General features: G+C 45.6%; 1 protein-coding gene across 2 annotated transcripts; it reads left to right on the top strand.

The window, feature by feature from the left end:
* The first annotated feature begins 5,502 nt into the window (after nucleotides 1-5,502).
* GSTO2 (glutathione S-transferase omega 2) lies at nucleotides 5,503-16,973 on the top strand. Of its 2 annotated transcripts, XM_069460571.1 has the most exons (6): nucleotides 5,503-5,536; nucleotides 5,794-5,902; nucleotides 8,432-8,654; nucleotides 9,804-9,905; nucleotides 15,345-15,451; nucleotides 16,817-16,973. In XM_069460571.1, exons 1-6 carry the CDS (start codon nucleotides 5,503-5,505, stop codon nucleotides 16,971-16,973), a joined length of 732 nt encoding a protein of 243 aa, XP_069316672.1. The 2 variants fall into 2 exon arrangements, with proteins under 2 accessions (XP_069316672.1, XP_069316673.1); XM_069460572.1 differs by lacking the exon at nucleotides 9,804-9,905.
* Nucleotides 16,974-20,644: the final 3,671 nt, after the last annotated feature.

Consider the following 20,644-nt stretch of genomic DNA (forward strand, 5'->3'; position numbering starts at 1 on the left):
GTCTACATTACCGGCGTCCTCTTCCGCCAGCCACAAGCACCGGCGGGACCCCCCCCACAACGACTCCATATCCAGGAGCCTGCAACGCGGCCGCCCATTGGCTCAGCTCCGCGCTGCCTGGCAGGCGCTTCCAAAAGCTTTGAGGATTGGCTGAAGCTCCAAGCGCCGCGGCCAGTTGGCGGGTAGGAGTGCGAACGAGGGGGCGGGCCCCGCCTGAGCCCCGCCTCTCTCCTGCGGCCGCTGCCCCTCGTCGGGTGTCCTGTGTCCTGCGCCCTGAGGTCCCTCGTGCACGTTTCTCTTTTCCTCTTCCCCGGGTGGGTCGGGCTGGCCTGCGAAGCGCTTGAAAGGAAGAGGGGTTTGAGGTCAATTCTGAAACTTGGGATTTTCACGAATTTCGGGGCCCACGATAGGATTGCCAACTTTAAAGTTTGCCCAACACTTTCAGACAAAGCCTAACTGACCTTTGCCAATATCCCATCAAGAAATTTCATATCGAAAAAAGCACAAGGGCTATAATCTAAGAATAAAGCGAATACATTTAACTTAAATTGTGCTTATTTTTCTGATTTGGCTGGAGACTGGCGAGGACCACCCCAGATCACCTGTTCTCAGCCCAGCCTGGGGCACCACTAATTTAGCTACATCATGTGATTAGAGCACTGACAGGTAGGGGAATTTGGTTTCTGGGAATGTCCTGTCTTTGTGAAGACTATGAAAGTCTTCCCTACTACATTCAAATAATAATAGCCAATGTTGAATGCTTACTAGGTAACAGACACATGGTAAGTATTCAATGTGTTTCATCCAGTGCCTGAATTAAACCTTCCCAAACCACATGATGTATTATTGGTACTATTAGCTCCAAATTGCAGATAGAACACCAGGACATAGAAAGTTGTTATTTGCCCAAGGTCACCCAGCTGAAGAGAAGATTCAAATTCAGCCTGAACTCTTACAGTCAGTAAGACCGTTCTTGAGATAAAAGTTGACATATTTTACTTCCCAGTCTCTTTTTATTCAACAACTCTAAGCATTTAGAGGTTGAGCCAGGAGGGGATAGTATCTACCTTTTTGACCACACCACTGTTATGCCTGGGATTTAACAGAAGGTGTTGGTGTTCCTTTTCCAAACAGCGTGTTTTGTTTGATTTTACAAATACTTTTGCTGATTTCAGGATCTTGAAAATTTGCCTTTGCTTTTTCAAATGTATCTAGATGTTAAAAATTATTTTTTATTGCTCAAGTTGTAAAGGGAAATAAAGCCGAATCAAGTACCAAAAAGAAAGTGTCCATTGAACTTGCTTAAGTCCCTCATCTGACAACTTTAGTAATCTTATTTAATATGTCTCAAAGACATCTGCATTAGAACACAGGATTCTTTATGATCTTCACTTCCTGGAAACAAGTCCTGAATATAGGCACATTTGAGAATAGAGCCTTTTCCCCCACTTAAACCACTCTTTGAACGTGGTGAACAATAACAGAACACCCAGTAATATAACCTTTCATGTAAATCAGGCTTCTGAAATATTAAAAGGAACATCCTCCCATTTCTGCCACTTGGCATGACAAAAACATTTTGAAAAATTGCCACATGCAAACCCTAGTTTCTCTTCTCAAAACAGACTCATATAAATAGAGTAAAGGTATTATTTCTTAGATGGCATTCTTTTCCTAGAAGGCTTAAGTCATTAATCACCCATGACCAAAGATGCCCACATTTTCAAAACAGATCTGATTATATTTCACTTGTCTGGAAACTGATTCGGAGTAGGTTTAATATGATCTTATTACAATCTGTTTTGTGCTTGAGTGAGTTAGTATAACAGAGGTATAAACATGAAATAAAAACATAGAAGGAAAGTTTGTAAAGAGGATTTCAAAGAGGTACCTACTGGGTCTTAAAAAGGAAGTAGGGATAAGCTTAAAGGTCATAATTAAATCTTTCTAGGGAAACTAGTGTTTGTGGGTAAGATTAAAAACCACATTATTGAAATATAGCCCCCAGCATTCAATTGGCATTAAACTGGTAACTGGTGACATAAGTATTGTGAGTTGAATGTTTATTCTAATGTGCTTGGCAAAGCTGAATTGTGGTGTGTTTCATCTTTATAGAAACAAAACTGGAATGCATTATGTTATTAAAAATGTGTTCTTATTCACTAGCATTTTTCATTAATTTTGAAACACACTGAGGTCTTACTATACTAATGATGCCCTGTACCATTTGATTCAATATAACAAGCCCATCAGGTAGGTACTATGAGTGTTCTCATTTTGCAAGTGATGAAGGTGAAAGGAAAAAACATTAGATAGCTTGCCTAAGTGCCAGAGCCAGGTCTCAAAATCAGCCCATCTGGCTCCAGGGTCTGTTCTGAGAATCTTGACACTCACTATATTGCTTCCCTTCAGAGGAAGAAGAACAGTTTCCATCCCTTTGTCTTTTCTCCCCTAAGGACACTAAGTTGACTTGCATTTCAGAACTTGACTTCTCACATAAAGTACGCTTTTATTAATAAACAACATTTTCCAACTCTCAGAGTTGGTTTCCTCTAAAGGGTAGCAATGCGGAAAAAAAGACTTGGAAATATGTCTTCTTTTGGCACAGTAGAAAGGTGGGTGCAAGATCCTTCAAATTTACAAATGGAAGTCCCAGTTTGGCCATTGCTAATTGAGTCATAGTAATATAGACCACGGATGGGCACAATATGGCCATCTGGCTAAATCCAGCCAACAGCTGGTTTTTGTACAGCCTGAGAGCTAAGCATGGTATTTACATTTTTAAATGGTTAAAAAATGTCAGAGTACAAATTATAATTTGTGACGTGTGAAAATTATGTAAAATTCACCAAGAGTGAGCCCTAGTGTAAACTATGGACTTAGGGTAATAATGTGTCAATGTAGTTTCATCGATTGTAACTAATGTATCACTCTGGTTGTGATGTTGATAGTAGGAAGTCTGTGCACGTGTGGGGCACAAGGTATATGGGAAATCTCTATATCTTCTGCTCAATTTTGCTGTGGACCCAAAATTGCTCTAAAAATAAAGGTTATTAAAAATATATATGAATCGGCCAGGCGCGGTGGCTCACGCCTGTAATCCTAGCACTCTGGGAGGCCGAGGTGGGCGGATTGTTTGAGCTCAGGAGTTCGAGACCAGCCTGAGCAAGAGCGAGACCCCATCTCTATTAAAAATAGAAAGAAATTATATGGACAGCTAAAAATATATATAGAAAAAATTAGCCGGGCATGGTGGCGCATGCCTGTAGTCCCAGCTACTCGGGAGGCTGAGACAGGAGGATCGCTTGAGTTCAGGAGTTTGAGGTTGCTGTGAGCTAGGCTGACGCCACGGCACTCACTCTAGCCTGGGCAACAGAGTGAGACTCTGTCTCAAAAAAAAAAAAAAAAAAAATATATATATATATATATATGAATCAAATTCATTGTCCATAATAGAGTTTTATTGGAACACAGCCACATCCACTAGTTTATATATATATGATCTATGTCTGTTTTTACACTACTAGGGTAGAGTTGAGTAGTTGAGACCAGATGGTCTGAAAAGCCTAAAATATTTACTATCCAGAAAGAAGTTTACCAACCATTCAGTCCATTGTGTTTAGTATAGACTAAGATACTGGTTGAGAGTTTTGTCCCTGGAGTCCAATTCCAGGGTTCCTAATCCTCCTCTTCTACTTAGTAGTTATGAGGCTTTTGACAAGTACTGAACCTTGCTCACCTCAGTTTACTCATCTTTTAAAATGGGATAGCCATAGAACACTTTATAGGTCTATTTTTAAGGATTAAATGGATTAATACACATAAGGTACCAAATACATGTTAGCAATAATTTATTTTGATTTTGAGATTTTGCATTCCTCTTGTGGTCTTCCTTTTTAGATTATGGATGTATTTCTCTCAACTCTTTAGAATCTGCTTTCTTTATGTGAAGGATACATTTGTCTGCCCAGAAATCATTTCCTTATCTACCAGGGCTCTAACGTGACATGGTTATGTTTCTTGCTTCTATTTTAGCACCCAAGTGTGTCCTTTTTGATCAAAATTAGCTCCTGAGTAGTAGTTATTCTGTCACTTTATCTTCCAAAATGAAAAGCTGTTGGCATAACAAGTCAAGAGCCAATTTGTCTTTTCCAACAACCAGATTTCTTGCTGACATATTGGCATTTTCTGTTCAGGGAACATTTATTTAAACATTCTTGCCATTCCTCAATTCCTATATAATGACAACACATACTATTATCTAAGCTTATCTCACATGAAATCACTGAATGACTTAGCAAAAAATATAGTTGAGGCCGGGCGCAGTGGCTCATGCTTGTAATCCTAGCACTCTGGGAGGCCGAGGCGGGTGGATCGCTTGAGGTCAGGAGTTCGAGACCAGCCTGAGCAAGAGCGAGACCCCGTCTCTATTAAAAATAGAAAGAAATTATCTGGCCAACTAAAATATATATATAGAAAAAATTAGCTGGGCATGGTGGTGCATGCCTGTAGTCCCAGCTACTCGGGAGGCTGAGGCAGGAGGATCGCTTCAGGCTAGGAGTTTGAGGTTGCTGTGAGCTAGGCTGATGCCATGGCACTCACTCTAGCCTGGGCAACAGAGCGAGACTCTGTCTCAAAAAAAAAAAAAAAAAAATATATATATATATATGTATATATATATAGTTGAGTCACTATTCTGAAGATTTTCAAAGATTCTTATTCAGTAGCAAAAAATGTTAGCACTGTTAACAAAGAAGTTCTGGGTAGATTGGAACTCCAAAGGGCAGAAGGTGCCCATTCATAAAGTATACAGTTTGGTTCTGGCATTTTAATTAAAGATGTTTAGATTCAAATAACATTTGTTGAGCAGCTATTATGTGCTGTATTTTTTCCTGCTGTTATGTCCTTTTCTCTCCACACTGTTATCAGCTCTAGAGGCCAAGACATAGAGTCAGGCTTTGGACGTTTAAAGTTCTTCAACCCTACTAGCTGGTCACTTTGGGCAAATAATTTTATTTTTCTGAAGCTGTTTTCTATTTTGTAATATAGGAATAATACTAGCTGCCTGACTAATTTGTTGTGTGTGGCAATCAAATTTAGTCCGTGTGAGTGAGACACATAAAATACTTTTCTTCCCTTCATTACCTATAAATTCCATCAAATGAATTTATAAGCAATTCCCACTTCAGCTCAATCCTGAAAATTGAAGGAATTATTTTTCCACCTGCTGAAATTCAGGATCTTAGCTTACCAGGTCAAAGCCAAGGCCAGCTACCTCCCTTACCTCATGTAGATGGAAGATCGATGCAAGTGGCCCCTGCATCTCTGGGCTATTGGTTGAAGCGGGGGCGATGTCTCCCTAGGTTTAGTTATCCTAGTTCCTGCCCCAGATCTCTTCCCCTCTGCCCCGCCCGAGCCCTTCCTTCAAATATTGAATTTGGGGCAGGAGGACCGCGCCTGAGCCCACCTGTCCCTGGAGCCTGCCTGCGGAGGAGCCTGGAGATGCCTGGGGATGGGACCAAGGCTTTGGGGAAAGGTGAGTCCTCGACGGGGGTCCGCGGGCTGGGAGCACGCGTAACTGGGGATGTTGGCTCGGAGAAGGGGCTTTCTGGCCTTGGCTCGCAGGCCAGCGGGGCGGGGAGGGACTTGGAGGGCTCCCTGCACAAAAGCCAAGTGCCAAGTGGCCTCTCTGGGACTTGGGAGAGGGTGGGAGCTTGCACAGTTCCCCTGGGATGGGGGAAGTGAGTGGCTAAGCAGCCTGTCATTCCCGCTCCCCCTTCTGCCGCCCTGCAGGAAGCTGCCCCCCAGGGCCGGTCCCGGAGGGACTGATCCGCATCTACAGCATGAGGTTCTGCCCATATTCGCACAGGACGCGTCTTGTCCTCAGGGCCAAAGGCATCAGGTGAGAAGCTGGAGCCACGCCCTCCCTGAGCAAGCCGCCCCCCCAGGTGTGGGGGGAATGTTTAAAATCTGGGGCGCTCTGCTCAGATTTTAGAAGGGGCTCACTCTCCCTTTCTTCCAAGGCAAAGCCAATAAATGGTTAGTAAGGGCTGGGCTTTTCTTTTCTTTTTTTTTGTTGGGCTCTCCTGAAATGCAAAGCTCCTTTCCAAGTCACATATGTGTATTGCACTTTTAGGCCAGTGCAGAGTAAACCGAATGATGGGCTGGTGAACTGGGTCCCTCCCATAATGCTGGTTTAGCAAGGACACAGCCAAGGCTACAGAGGACTCCCCTGGCTGCTCCATTGAATGTGGGCCCCCACCCGCACCCCAGGCACCTTAGGTCAACTCTGTTCTTTCTTTATTGCACTTGCTGCATCCCACATTGTCTTATTTGTTCATCCATCTTTCGCCACCTCTACTCCCTCTGTTCCCCCTCCAACACACACACACATTCTACCCTCCCTCCAAGTATGAGTTCTGCAGCGTAGGGACTTTGTCTCTTTTATTCATGGCCAAGAAGACAGCCTGGCACATAGTAAGTGCTCAAAAAATATTTGTTGAATGAATGAACAAATGGTTCCAAACAATGAAATAGAAAGAACTGCCACTAAGAGCTGTCTGGAAGGTTCCACCATACCTGAGAAGTGGGTACATATCCTTGGAGAAGGAATTTTGGAAGACTGGTTTCCACGGGTCTGGATTTGGAAGGTAGAGCAACTTTGCAGGGGTGTGGACTGCATAGGGCAGCTGCCTTCCAAGCTGGAGCTGAGAATGTTACTCCAGGCTTCTGAGTCTTGTCTTGAAGAGTCCATCACTGGGGGTGACTTCAGAGTTGCAGACTCATGTCAGAGAAATACAGAGACTGATATAGAGATGTTTTAAATAAACTCATGTCATTCTGCCTTGTTAAGTGTATGGGGCATATATTTCCAGATTCTTCCCTTTTGCTCAAATCAAGTTGGCCCTAAGGTTACCTGGTTTCTTTTTTTTTTTTTTTTTAATATTACTTTTATTTATTTTAAATAAATTTAAATTTATTTATTTTTTTATTGGAGACAGAGTCTCACTCTGTTGCCCTGGGCAGAGTGCAGTGACGTTATCATAGCTCACAACAACCTCCAATTCCTGGGCTCAAGCGATCCTCCTGCCTCAGCCTCCCAAGTAGCTGGACTACAGGCATGCGCCATCATGCCCGGCTAATTTTTTTGTTTATATTGTTAGTTGTCCAGCTAATTTCTTTCTATTTTTTTAGTAGAGACGGGGTCTCGCTCTTGCTCAGGCTGGTCTCAAACTCCTGACCACGAGTGATCCTCCTGCCTCGGCCTCCCAGAGTGCTAGGATTACAGGCGTGAGCCACCGCACCTGGCCAGGTTACCTGGTTTCTGAGAAAAATAACAATAACTGGATATTTTTACCATTTGGTGACAAATTGTCAGCTTAGGAACTGATGTAAACATTTCTTTAGGGCAAGATTTCTACCTTTGGCACTACTGACATTTTGGACAAGATAATTCTTTGTTCAGGAGGAGGGATAGGTGCCGTCCTGTGCATTATTTGATATTTAGCAGTATCTCTGGCTCTACCTGTTAGATAGCCAGAAAATTCCACCCCTATTCCTAGTTGTGACAACCAAAAAAGGTCTCTAGACATTGTCATATGTCCCTTGGGGGTGGGGATGGGGCAAAAATCACTTCTGGTTGAGGCTCACCCCTTTATGTTTTAAGACAGTCTCCTACACTGAGCAAAGAATGTTCCCAATTTGTTTCCTTTAATCTTTTAAAACATGTGTGCATGCCTCTGGTAACTTTATAGTTACTCAACTCTTCCTAACATTATTATCAGAACTTACAGTAATGATTAAGAAGAGGAATGAAGAAGTTATTACCTGCTTATGTACTAGGCACTGTCCTAAACACTTCATACACATTCACTTATTTGGTCATCACGGCCATGCTAAGATATGGTACAATTACTAGCCCCCATTTTACAGTTAAGGACACTGAGCACAGAGAGGTTAGCGACTTGGCTAAGGTCCCAAGCTAGACAGTCCAGTGTGACGCCAGAACATGTGCCCCTAACTGTTAACATTTACCATGTTCTATTGGGACCTCTTAGTACCAGATGTGTAGTTTCAAGCTTTAAAATGTACTTAATTCCCAAATGCAGTGGCTAAGGTGTGAGCTCTGAGTCAGCCCGCCTGGCTCTGACCTTGGCTCTGCTACCCTTGCGAGGGATTCAACCTCCTGCAGCCTGATTTCCTACGAGGTAAACAGGGAATTCTCCCTGGGAATCACGGGGAATAAATGAGACAGACCTAGAGGTCGTCCAACACACCTTACTGCGGGAATGAAGATGATGATGTTTCATATTTTATACAAAACTTAAACTTAAAAAAACTAGCTTTATAAATTGTCTCTGCTTTCAGGAAGAGCATCTGCCTACACACGCCTCTCATTTTTGTTCTGTCTCGTTTTCCTTTTGCCTTTAAGTCATGAAATTATCAACATTAACCTGAGAAACAAGCCTGAATGGTACTATACAAAGCACCCTTTTGGCCAAATTCCTGTCCTGGAGACCAGCCAATGTCAACTGATCTACGAATCTGTCATTGCTTGTGAGTACCTGGATGACGCTTATCCCGGAAGGAAGCTGTTTCCATGTGACCCTTATGAACGAGCTCGCCAGAAGATGTTATTGGAGCTATTCTGTAAGGTATATTCAATTTAAAAAGCCACTTACACTGTATTTTATTTTGTATGTCTTTCCCAAACATCAACCCACTTTAAAGTCAAATCATCTATTGCCCAGGCAGAAGGGTAGTAGGGCAATCACAGCTCACTGTAGCCTCCAACTCCCAGGCTCAAGCGATCCTGCTGGCTCAGCCTCCTGAGTAGCTAGGACTATAGGTGCATGCTACCACACCTGGCTAATTTTTAAATTTTTTTTTTCGTAGAGATGAGGTCTTGCTGTGTTGCCCAGGCTGGTCTCAAACTCCTGGCCTCAAGCGATCCTCCCTCTGTGGCCTCCCAAAATGCTGGGATTATAGGGATGAGCCACTGCGCCCAGCCTTGACCACTGATATTAAAGGTTAAAGGCGTAACTACTAGGATACTTTTCCGTTTCAACTAGCAGTCTCAGGAGGTATGGTTAGGACATGTCAAATGACGATGTGACTTGACACAGGAATATTGAAAGAACTGAAAACTGGTGATCCTTTAAAGGGAATATTTATCAGGCTTCAGATACAAAATACTGGAATGTAAAGAAGACTGTGCATGGAAGGGGATTGCCCTGTATAGGGGCAAGAGTGCTGTCCAGGAAATGTGAAGAATAGAGAAAAGAGGGCAGCTGTTGACAGTAAGAGAAAAAGGGATGGAGAAATTTTTAGATCCCTTTGAAAAGAAGTACAAATAACTCAATGATATTAATAGCTGACATATATCGAGCACTTGTGATATGCCAAGCACTGTCCTAACTACTCTGTAGAGGCTAACTCATTTAACCCTACAAATGCTCTTTGAGGTGGGTACTGCTCTTGTATCCATTTTTCAGATGAGAATACTGAGGCCTAGAGAGGTTAAGTGTCCACCTAAGAATGTACACCATGGAAGCAGCTGATAAGTAAACAGCACTGGAGCAGCCCTGTGAAAGCACCTCCTTTTAGTAGGGTTCTGTGAGAAATAGATTCCTGGAAGCACAGAGATAACACAGTACCCCTCGCAGGGAGCTGGGGAGTCCGTATGAGGGTGTCAGCCTGTTCCGTCTGAATCATTAATACAAAGCTACTCCGCATTTGTAGGCAGAGTGGGAGCATGAAGTTCCTGCAGACTTCTCCACTAAGAATCTGTGTCCTCTGATCAGGTCCCACAGTTGACCAAGGAGTGCCTGGTAGCGTTGAGATGCAGGAGGGAGTGCAGTGATCTGAAGATAGCCCTGCGTCAGGAGTTCTGCAACCTGGAAAAGGTACAAAAAGGGGCCCTTCTCCTGGCCAGAGGCAATGGAGGAAGCCACGTGGGGTTGCTAAACTGGCCATGCTGATACCTTCTGCTTTCACAGGCTTATTCTTTCTGCCAGACTTTGATAAGTTCAGCATCTAGTCATCTGATGTTAACTTGTGCATGCTTGCCCTCCACTAACCTGCTCTGGGATTATTCTGGAAAATCTGGCAAGGAGTGGGGGAGGATGTGTGGTGAATTTCTTCCTTCCCTGGAGTCACCACATTCCTAAGTATCTTTTCAGGGCTTCTGTAGCTTCTGCCAACGAGGCCAGGGTCTGGATTGGTTAGAAATTGTGTTTGGCTGCCTAACTGCTGTAAATTTATGTTATAATGGTTTATTCTCCCACATAAAAAAGCCAGAGGTAGGCAGTTCAGGGCTATTTAGGTGGCTTCTTTATGAAGTTACCAGGGACTGAGGTCCTTTCTCTCTATTGCCTCAGTGCAAGGCTTTCATCCTCAGAATGACAAGGTAGCTGCTGGAACTGCAGCCATCACATCCAAGTTCCAGGCTCTGGAAAGGAGAGCAGAAAGGAAAAAAAAAAAAAAAAAAGAAAAAAGACAAACAGCCATGCCCTTTTAAAGGGCTTCCCCAGAAATTCTACCCAGTGACTGTTTACATTTCATTGGCCAGAACTTAGTTGTAGAGTCATAACTATCCACAGGGGAGGCTAGGAAATTTAGTCTTCTAGCTGGGAAACCCTGAACAAAATCAGGGATCTGTAATTAAGAAAGAAGGGAAAGTGGGCAGGAGCAATCTCTGCCAGCAGGTTCTTCATTAACCTGGCAGGAATGGAGCTACGTGCCCTTTGCCTCTAGAAAAATCTGGAAGGTGATTCTTTGACTTCCTTTATCTTTGCTATAGAAACTGGAATTTGTACTTTATGCCACAGTTGACGGGGAATAATTTGAAGGCTACCAAGCAGGAAGGTGGCACGCTCAATGTTCAGCCCAGCAATAGGGTGGAGGGGGGAGGGGAGATTTGGTAAATATTCATTAATATTTCATTAATATTTCCATCCACTATCCATCACTTTATAGATATTGGACTGGTCAAGCATTACTCTACTTGCTTTTCCCTCTACTATCGTACAAATATATTTTGAACAAAAGAATTAAGCTCATTTAAAAAAATTCCAGCACTGAATTTTCAGAGTGGTCCTTTAATCCTCAGTTGTTGACAGGTTGTATTCTGTCTGCATCCTCATGGGAGAATCTAGGTCGCACTCCATCCGCAGCAGGAGGGGCATGTTCTGCAGCAAACCCTACTTCTAAGGCTTTTCCCAGAAGAGAAAATGGTCTTAAATATGCCCTAGGTTTGTTCTATAGCCTGGGTTTGTTTTGCGAGGAATTGGTTCATCACATCATTAAGTCACCTTCAGCTAAGTCAGTGTAGCAGGGACCTGAAATTTGAAATCTTGAGAATCTCCACTTATCTTTGATGAACTCGAAAAATTTCCACCCTGGAGTTGAGTCCTTTTCTGCTGCTTCTGGAAAAGAGCCCGTATTCCCGATGTACTGGGCAGGTGGCTCTGTGTCTTTTTGCGGGGACTGAAGGTAGGTGGGGGGCTTCTGCTTTTTAAGAATTATTTTTATCAAGAAAAAACGCTTTCTTCCTCCTCCAGCAAGTCCAGCAGCGCCCACTGGGAGCCACCGCACGGTTTTAGGATTGGAGGCCAGGCATTTCTCCGCAATGGCTTGAAAAAGGTGGTGAAGGGCAGGCAGCCGCTTCCAGGTTTGAAGGTCAATTATTGAGGCTGCATCTGAGAGTCAGTCCAAGATCTTAGACTAGAGCTGTTAGAATGCCTGGTTAGAGAAGTCTGGGATTCGCTTCTCTTTGTGATCTTGCATCTCTCGCAAAAATCTTCCAGATTCCTTTTTCCCCTTGTCGAGCTTTCCCGGGAACCACGGCCAGTGCGCCTCGCCACTGCCACCACCAGGGGGAGCCCTGCGCGCTTCCTCCTCTCTTACCTCAAGATGCTGACGTTCTCCTTTCGGCCCCCTGGTGGCGCCCGAGAGGCCGTCGCAGAAGCGGAGGGGGCCTTTCCACGTTCAGGGATGGAAATAGTGTCCCTTCCTCATAGCAAACGGTCCCTCCCTCTTCATCTGCACGGCTCACTCGTTACCCCTCACCAGGTCCGTACTCCCATCTTTCTGTAAATTGGAGAACAGAAAGATTTAAAATAGATTTTTCTAATATTCCAGAATATGAAACACCTTTTTTTGCAAAATATCTAGGATTCTAAGGGAAAAGTAATGTTACACCTCTGGAAGGTACCATGTTTGCATTAGAAAGGAGCTTTTCCATTGAGGGTCCTAAAGATGTCAACAAACCTCTTGAACCCTCAGACCTGAATTGAAGGTGTGTAAATGCTTTCAGAAGATCTGAGGGCTGGGAGGTAGAGCCTCAGCTCCCTCCCCTGGCCATCTGTAGAGGCCTTACAGGGGATGTCTGGGGCACCAGAAGAAAAGCACCTTGCAAACAGGCTGTTTTGCTTTGCCAGGTGATAGCAAGGACAGTAGTTCTGAGAATGAGGATTCCACTGGGAAGAAAGCTACTCAACATTAAGAATGGCCACTATCATCTATGTGACGTCGAATCAGGGGGGAGAATTCAACACAGAGTTCTTTAAAATGACATTGTACATTAACATAATCCCCGCTCAGTGGTGGAAATCTAACGTCAACTTCTCGTTCCATTTCTGATGATGAAACACTTAGGAAAGATAAGACATTGGAAGTTCAGACTGTCAGTTTATTTTACCTCTAGCTCTATACTAAAATTTTTTCAGAAGAGCTAACTGGCTGTAAATGCAGGGACTTAGTTTAAACCGAGAAGAGAAAAGCACTATGTTAGTAAAATTCCCTGAAGAACTGCTTACCCATGGACTAAGACAGGAAGGAGGGAATTCTGATACGCTCTTCCACCATGACTGCGGTGGCGTGTCTCACCTCTCCGCCAGGTAGGTGCTTTGGCAGGAGCTCCCAATTCAGAGAGTAAGAAAGAGGAAGATTGAGGAGGCAGTTCTTCCCACAGAGAGGCTCAGAGCTGAGCCAGTCCTTGGCTGTAGGGAAGTAAAAGCTTTTAGAGTTTGCTGGTTCCAAGCTGTTTACTGTCAACTGAAATTTAAAGGACAAGTAAAGAATTCACAAGAGACTTGGGGAAGCTTCTGTGATTAGTGTCCTCATAAATACATATGTCACGCTGAATGACATGGGGTTCTGGGGGTTAGGAGAATGTTGTTTGTGTCTTAGTTCTGGCACTAACCAGAGAGTCCCTTTACCCCCTTGGGACTGGGTTTCCTTCTCTGTAAAGAGGGGGGAACCCTGTGCTTCCACGTGGGAGACAACAAGAATCAGCCCACCAACATGTTTTCCTCTCTACTTCGGCTGCCAGGAAACTCAAGAGTCAAATTCAAAGCTTCATTGAAGGAACTCTGCAGGACCTGTGACTTGAGATCTTGATACCATTTTCCTTCCTGGTTTTGACCTTCTGTTCCAGCTTTTGGTTCCCCTGGAACTTAGCATTTTATTATTTTTCATATTAATATGTTGTTGTACAGATTTTTTTTTTTTTTTTACACTGGACCTCGAATCCCTTGTCTACTGAGCATTGTAAACTGAGGAAATCACACTAGATTAGTTTCAAGGGCCCTTCCAGTCCTGATGTTCTGGGATTCTAAGGAAAAGTAATTTGACGTATCTGGAAGGTACCAGGTTTGCATAGAAGGGAACTATCCCATTGAGAAGCCTAAGACTTCAGCAAACCTCCCAGGAGGCCTGGCCAGGATGTTCTCCTAAATCATTGGGAGGCATCTTTAACGGAGTCAGCACTTTGTCCCAGTTTATGGGAAGCGAGCTTTTCTACTGGGATTTTAAGACTTGCCTAGTGTGAAATGGGTGGAGAAATCCCTGTCTGGGGCAGGGTTAAGAATCTGCAGCTGTGTCAAGAACTCTGCGTAGTTTTGATGTGGGTGGTCTCCAGCCACACTTGGCTCTAAGAAAGTCTGAGGGAAAGTGTTTGTGTGTTTTGAGGGGAGGACAGGCGAAGGATTGTTGATCTGTTTCATCTTGACTTTTACCATGCGTGGTGATGGTGTTACTCCTCACCATAACCTCTGAGGTGCGTACTGACGTGCCCACCGTTTTGCAGATGAGAAAATAGAGGCCTGGGGAGGAGGTAAGTTGCCCTGGGCTCGGTGTTGAAGGAGAGGTGAAGCCCAACACAGGCCCAGGTCTGCAGGATCCCGAGCTCACCTTCTTACCTACAAACCTGGACCACCCCACAGCTGCGTCAACAAGCTGGTCTGGCCTGTGAGGAAGCCAACCCGGGTGTCTCCTGGCTGCCAGTGCCATCCCTACACTGGGACCCAAATTTTCAGCTTGATTCCGGTCCCCTTGCCCTCTGTCCCTCACCAGAGCCCCAACATCTGGGGATGGAAACCAGCATAGCTTACTTCTATAGTCACCGCGGCCCAGCAATCTAGACCTATGGCTATAGGGAAGTACTTAGTTGACTATGAGTTATCTAGGTCAAAGTGAGCAGCTTGCTTGATTTAACTAGGTAATTGGCACCAGGTTTTTCTCTTTGGGAAGGCCTGGACCAACAATAACTTTTGCTAAGCACTTTTTCTTTTTTAAATTTGCAGGTGCTTTTTGGGGAGGCTGTCTTTGGCTACCTGTCTGTTGAGAATTTATCTGTTTTCTTTATAGTCCGTCTTTCTGGGTTGATGTGCTTTGTCCCATTTGGGAATAAGAAATTTCATTTTAACGTGAAAAGTGGATGATGTTGAGTGGCCAACAAATGTGAGGTTTGAAGAGCTCAAATGAAAAGAGAAAGTATGATAGAACCACAGAGCTGGGATTTGAGGGAGCCCAGTAAATAGCACTGCTCTTTTCTGCTCTGGTTTTGAACCAATGGAGAAGTAAGGCAAAAGAATAAGACACATGGAGATGACAGTATCCCTTTTCTTATAGATAGAGTGGGTCCTGGAGAATGGGGGTGACAACTGCACTAAGCGGTCCCTAATGAAGGCTTTCAGCATCAGCCTCCCCCCTCCAGGGCTGAGCTCATCCATGGAGGGCTTAGTGACTGAGGAGCGGCTCCCGGCTAAGAGGGAAGGGCTGGGCCACCTCTGCCTAGTTGTTCTCCCAATTTCTCCAATCAGACGAGCCGCACCGGAGCTATCACTCCAGTGTTGGAGGGGGCTGAGTGTGGCCAGGAGTGTGACTCTAAAGGAAGTGGAGGAATCCTCAGGAAGATGCAATCCTCCTACAAACAGGGAGGAGGATCAAAGCCTTAGTTCCCCATCTTTGAGAATTCATTTGATATTTGTATTTCGTGTCTATAAAGATGTCAGCAGATGTGTAAATTAACTTGCTTTTGTTTACTCTGTCTCCGTTTGTAGATTCTTGACTATCAGAACACCACCTTCTTTGGTGGAGACTGTATATCCATGATCGATTACCTCCTCTGGCCCTGGTTTGAGCGTCTGGATGTGTATGGGATTGCAGAGTAAGACTTTTGACTTTTTGTCGTAAATTCCTGGCGTCACACTGAGTAACGCGGTTGCAAAGGCCTGTGTACCATTAAGCCCCCTGTGGGCTTGTCTCAGGGTGTCCGTGAAATGAATCAGGTTTCTAAACCACAGAATGTGCTTCCTTGTTCAAAATACATCTGTGCTCTGCTACCAGCAACTGCAGAAGCACGCTCTGCCCATATTTCTGCGGATGAGACCCTGTGTCCAGATGCCCAAAGGCCTCCTGTGGGGCTTCATTCGCATGCAGGCCGGTGCTGACGGCAGGTGGAGAGCCACGGGCAGGCGCGGCGCACTGATGACCTGTCTGCAGCCCCTCAGTGGCACTCCACCTGGCCATGCGGGGCCACCCAGCAGACACCATAGACCTTAGTCACATCTTACTTCCCTGAGGAATTTTCCCTCAGATAGGAAGACGTTTTTAAAAAAGATTTTGAAAATAACATGTGCTTGATGTGAAAATATACGAACAAACAAAATGGCAACCACACCCATGGAAGTGTAGAGAAGTTAAAGCAGAAAAACAGCTAGGCAGGGTCCTGGGAGGAACATGGGCTCTGCTACCTGCAGGCTCAGAAGGGCAGCTGGATGTGTGCTGATACCTGCTCTGATCCCGGCCAGCCACGCGGTGGGTGCTGGAATCCAGTTCTCACAAAGCATGGGCTGGAGCCCACCCAAGAGTCCTTTTGTGCACTTCCCACTTTAGCCTTCTCTGAAGGAAGATCAGATATGACCTATTTGGATATTGGAAACTCTCAAGCATAAAAACAACAAAAACCTGTCTCCTCTGAAGGCAGAGCATTGAGGCCCAGGTTAGGGAACCTCCCCTCTAGTCCTGGATCTCCCGTTGCCCCTTGTATTCTCTTGAGCAGGTCGCTAGACATCCTAGACTTAAACTTCCTGATCCGCCTTGGAAAGGGCCCCGTCAGCTCTGTTGTTCAAGGTTTCATGATTGTTTTATTCATTAACAAAACACATTTTGGAAACTCCTTGTCTTTATTTTTCTCAACCCCCCTAGAGTAAACTCTGAGGCTGACCTAGGAGCGTCAGTTTCAGGGGTTTGTCTTTTTGCTGATAAACAACGAAGCACAGAGGCATGATTCCCCCAGAGCACCAGGCCACAAGCATTTCACTGTATTGTTAGAAGCAACAACAACTTCTCCACGTTCAGCCATTCCAAAAATAAGATTTTCCTCCAGCAAATGCTCATGTTCACTTGGTAATGAGATAACTTTACTCCCCAAATAAACCCATTCGTCACATCTTGGAAACCTGAAAAAAGCAGTCCCTGTCCTGCTCCTGACGCCTTCGTGGTGTGCTGACACTTCTCTCCTGTCTTGCAGCTGTGTGAGCCACACCCCAGGCCTCCGGCTCTGGATCGCGGCCATGAAGGAGGATCCCACGGTGTGTGCTCTTCTCACGGATAAGGGCATCTTCCAGGGCTACTTGAGTCTCTATTTTCGGAACAACCCTAATGCCTTTGACTATGGGCTATGCTGAGCCCGCAGTTCCCCTAGTCATCATCCAGAATTTCCAAGCTTGTCATGATCCTGCATCAGGGATTGCCTTGGGAATCAATCCATCTCTGTCCCTTTCCTTGAGGTTCCCAATAAAAATGAAAACAGAAACTGTATTCTTTCTGATAATTATTTATCTGACTCCTCTGGCCTGAAGCTTCTAATGATTCTCTAGAGTCACTAGACAGTGCCCGGCACTCTCGTCCGAGCGCATTTTGGGAGGCTGTGTGCCTTCCGGCTCCTTGGCCTTCAGCCTGGTTGACCTCCGGATTATTGGCAATAAGATACTTATTAGCACTCTGGTGCTGATGCCAAGGCTCAGGGTCCTCCCATGACTGACGTTTGTCACTGCAGATGGGTACGCTCCAAAAACTTCCCTGGTGAGAGGGCTTGAGAAGAGGGAGAAAGGAGAAGAAAACACTCTAAACCCAAATACCTTCCATTTGGCAAATGAGCGCTGTTGTCCACATGGGCGTGCATAAGTATCTTTCTCTCCCAGGCTTTGGCCATGGGCCTGGGAGACACCGAGGGTCTTGTGACTGGAAAGAATTCCAAAGCAGGAAATGAAACACCCGTTTATCACCCTGGACTAACTACGTCCGAATGTCACTGGTGCTGTCAGGGCTCAGGATGTCTCACAAAATGTTCTATAGCCGGCATCCTGCCTTAAAAAATAATACACGCCCCGAACCCAGTCACAGGCAAAGGTCACCCTGTTGATTTGCGTCACACACTTTCCAATCATCCCAACAGATGCCTCTGGTTGCCTGTTGTGTACCAAGGCCAGGGCTGGGCAGGGGATACATTTGATAAGTACATGCGCCCTGGCCCCCATCTCTCCACTCATCTTGGTTGAGGTTTTAAACGTAGTGCTTTGGAGCTGCTCACCCTGCAGAGGGAATGCTCGCCTCGGCTTGGTGCCACCCCTCCTACCCCACTGAAGGCAGCGAAGAGCTGAGCGTGGCCGGGTGCTGCAGGTGCCTCAGCCTGGGCACTTCTCTCACCTGCCCTGTTGGAGAGGGACGGAGTCTGTCCAATGTCGTTCCATCTCAGTGTCTGGGGATTAGCCTGTGACCATTTCAACTTTGCTCATGCTGAATCTTTTCCTGCGCTCCCAGCCATGCTGAAATGCCAGGCAGCAGCGAGAGCGATGCTTTGCCTTGTCTGTGCCCACTGAGGAGCTGTTGGCTGCCCCTTCCTCTGACGCTACCTAAACCAGCCCTCTTCTCTAGCACGGCTCAGCCCAGCCCTGCCATCTGCTGGCTCTGGTCGTATTTTGACCCATGTAAATAGTTACCAGGTGTTACTCCGTGCCAGTTGGACAGCCTGTTTGGTGAGGTGGCCTGGCCTTCCAGAAGAGGCGCCGCGTGACGGGAGCAGTCTGCCATACCATCTGCTCCCGATGTGGCGCCCTGTTGCCATGGCACTGAGTTAATGCAGAGTGAAGTCTGTGAATCACCATTTCCCTGGGATCTTTGCTCAGAAAGAGGAGAATCGTCCCCTGTGGCCTCTCACGGGACTTAGGGGGCCCGATCAGCCTTGGCAGGTGTAAGTCCTGCATGCTAGCGAGTGCTTGGCGTAAGACCAAAATTGCTCTTGGTGCAAGTTTCTGGGTTGCCAAAACAAAAGTCTTCTCTTTGGGGGCTCCACATACTAATTTCCCATTCATCTTCACTTCTGAGTGCCTGGAAGGCTGGGCATTGGGTCTTTTCAAGCATTTTGCCCTTATCCCTGGCTCTTGAGCCTTCCCAAATGCTATTTCCTCCACATGCTATTCTTTCTCGGAGCAGCCTACTAGCTTCTTCCAACCAGGTTTTTCTCTTGCAAGGTTCAAATCAAAACTCTCCTTTTTGTAAAGAGAGGTGGTGTACCATAATGGTTAAGAACAGGGCTTGGAGGTCACATACACTGTGTTCAAATCCTGGCTCTGCCACTCATTAAGTTCCTTGGGCAAGTTGCTTGACCTCTATGAGCCTCAGTTTCTTATCTGTAAAATGGGACCACGCTGTTAGCCCCTGTGCTGTTTATTCTGAGTCCCTCAGTCTCATTGCCCTTGGCACTGGCTTTGTCATGGGGGAAGTCTGGGACCCGGTGGGCAGGACCTCACGTGCAGCCCCCACGTTGAGCGGACATATGGAGAGAAGGCAGGGGGCTGCTCTGCCTTGTTCCTTTCTGGATCATTAAATGTTCAGGGGTAGCAATCTTGCTGCTTGAGGTGATGTCTTGCCTTGTTCTGGATGCGTGGAGTTTGTTTAGCTTCCCTGCCTGGCCAGATTATAAAATGCCAAAAAGAGCGAACGAATCTGTGGAGAGGGCTTCTTAGGAACTGCACCGGGCAAGGCTGTGAGTATCCACAGGGCTGAACGCCACCGACCTCCTCCCTGACCTCGAATCTGTTTCTACTTACAGCATCTGCTGTAGTCTCACTTGATTCCTTGGTGGGGGTATGTGGGGTGCGTATGGGCTGACTCACTGTCCTGGGCTGGTAGATCTTGGGGCTGACCTGCAGCTTCCAGACCCCTGAGGCTGACTCAGCACTAGCCATGCCTTTTGGAAGAGACTCAAGGCCATCGTCAGTCCTGGGGGTCCAACTGCTGTCCCAGGAGACCTTTGGTCTATCATAGCCCAGTCCACTCTTCAGGAGTAGGTATCCAATAAGGCCGTGGGGGCTGTGCCAGTCATCTCTGGCCAGCTGGGAAGATACCCAAGGGTGGCCGATGAGAAGAAACAGGATGTGGGTCTTTGCTTTCCATTTCTATTCTAAATAAGCTTACTCCAAACATCACTGACCAGTGGGTTTGAAAGGAACAGGTATGACAGAACTCTTCCTGACTCCCTACCCCACTCTTGTTCTGCAAATCTCACTTCGCACTTTTAAGACCTACCTGTTCCCATCAAGAAAAGAAATGTCTTTGAACATCTCTGAGATTTCTGTGGTTCCGTCTTTCTGGGAGATAATTTGTTGTTGACAGTTTTATTTTCTGGTTTCTTTGTGGAGCTGTAGAGAAACATCAAAGGATGGAAAATGCCATTTTCACCTATAAAGCAGAGCCCTACGTTGTGCAGGAGCAAATAAACCGGGCTTGGGCTCAGAGGAATAGAGTACAAGCATTTGGGAGACAGAACAATTATGCAGATTTGATTTTCTTTGGGAAGGCTCTTCATGTTTTAGGGAGTTAAACTGTTACAGCTCAAACTCAAAGCTAATCTGGTTGTTCTCATATTCCCCTCCTGCAGGCCTCAGAGCCACACAATTTGACTTTGAATTACTTAGCATCCTTCTTTGATCTTGACTATTTTGCAGCCATTGGTCTTGTCTTCCTATAGACCTAGTTCCTTGGGGACAGAGCCCTTGTCTTCTACTTTTGTTCCCCACGTAGTGCCCGGCCCAGGTGGATCTAGCGCATGTTGTTGCTCAGTACTTGGTTAAATACCTTTTCCTCACTCTTTGGTCAGGATGATTGAATAAATCCCAGGCAGTAGTTCTTTTTATGCAAGGTGCTTGGTGGTGAATCCATATACAGCAAGTTGGTAAGGACAGAATGCAGTGACTACTAGGAGAGGAGGGACCACTTCAAACAGGCTTTGTGCACAGAGATGTTCACTGCTGTATTGTTTATAATAGCAAAAAAGTGGAGAAAACTTACTCAACAG

The sequence above is a fragment of the Eulemur rufifrons genome, chromosome 28 (genome assembly GCF_041146395.1).
Source record: "Eulemur rufifrons isolate Redbay chromosome 28, OSU_ERuf_1, whole genome shotgun sequence".
Taxonomy (NCBI): domain Eukaryota; kingdom Metazoa; phylum Chordata; class Mammalia; order Primates; family Lemuridae; genus Eulemur; species Eulemur rufifrons.

Bases quoted from the DNA above. Each gene is read 5' to 3' on its own strand.
- GSTO2 (XM_069460571.1), top strand. From the start codon at position 5,503: ATGCCTGGGGATGGGACCAAGGCTTTGGGGAAAG. The intron at 8,655-9,803 runs GTATATTCAATT...TCCTCTGATCAG, and splicing joins TATTGGAGCTATTCTGTAAG to GTCCCACAGTTGACCAAGGA. The intron at 9,906-15,344 runs GTACAAAAAGGG...CTCCGTTTGTAG, and splicing joins AGTTCTGCAACCTGGAAAAG to ATTCTTGACTATCAGAACAC.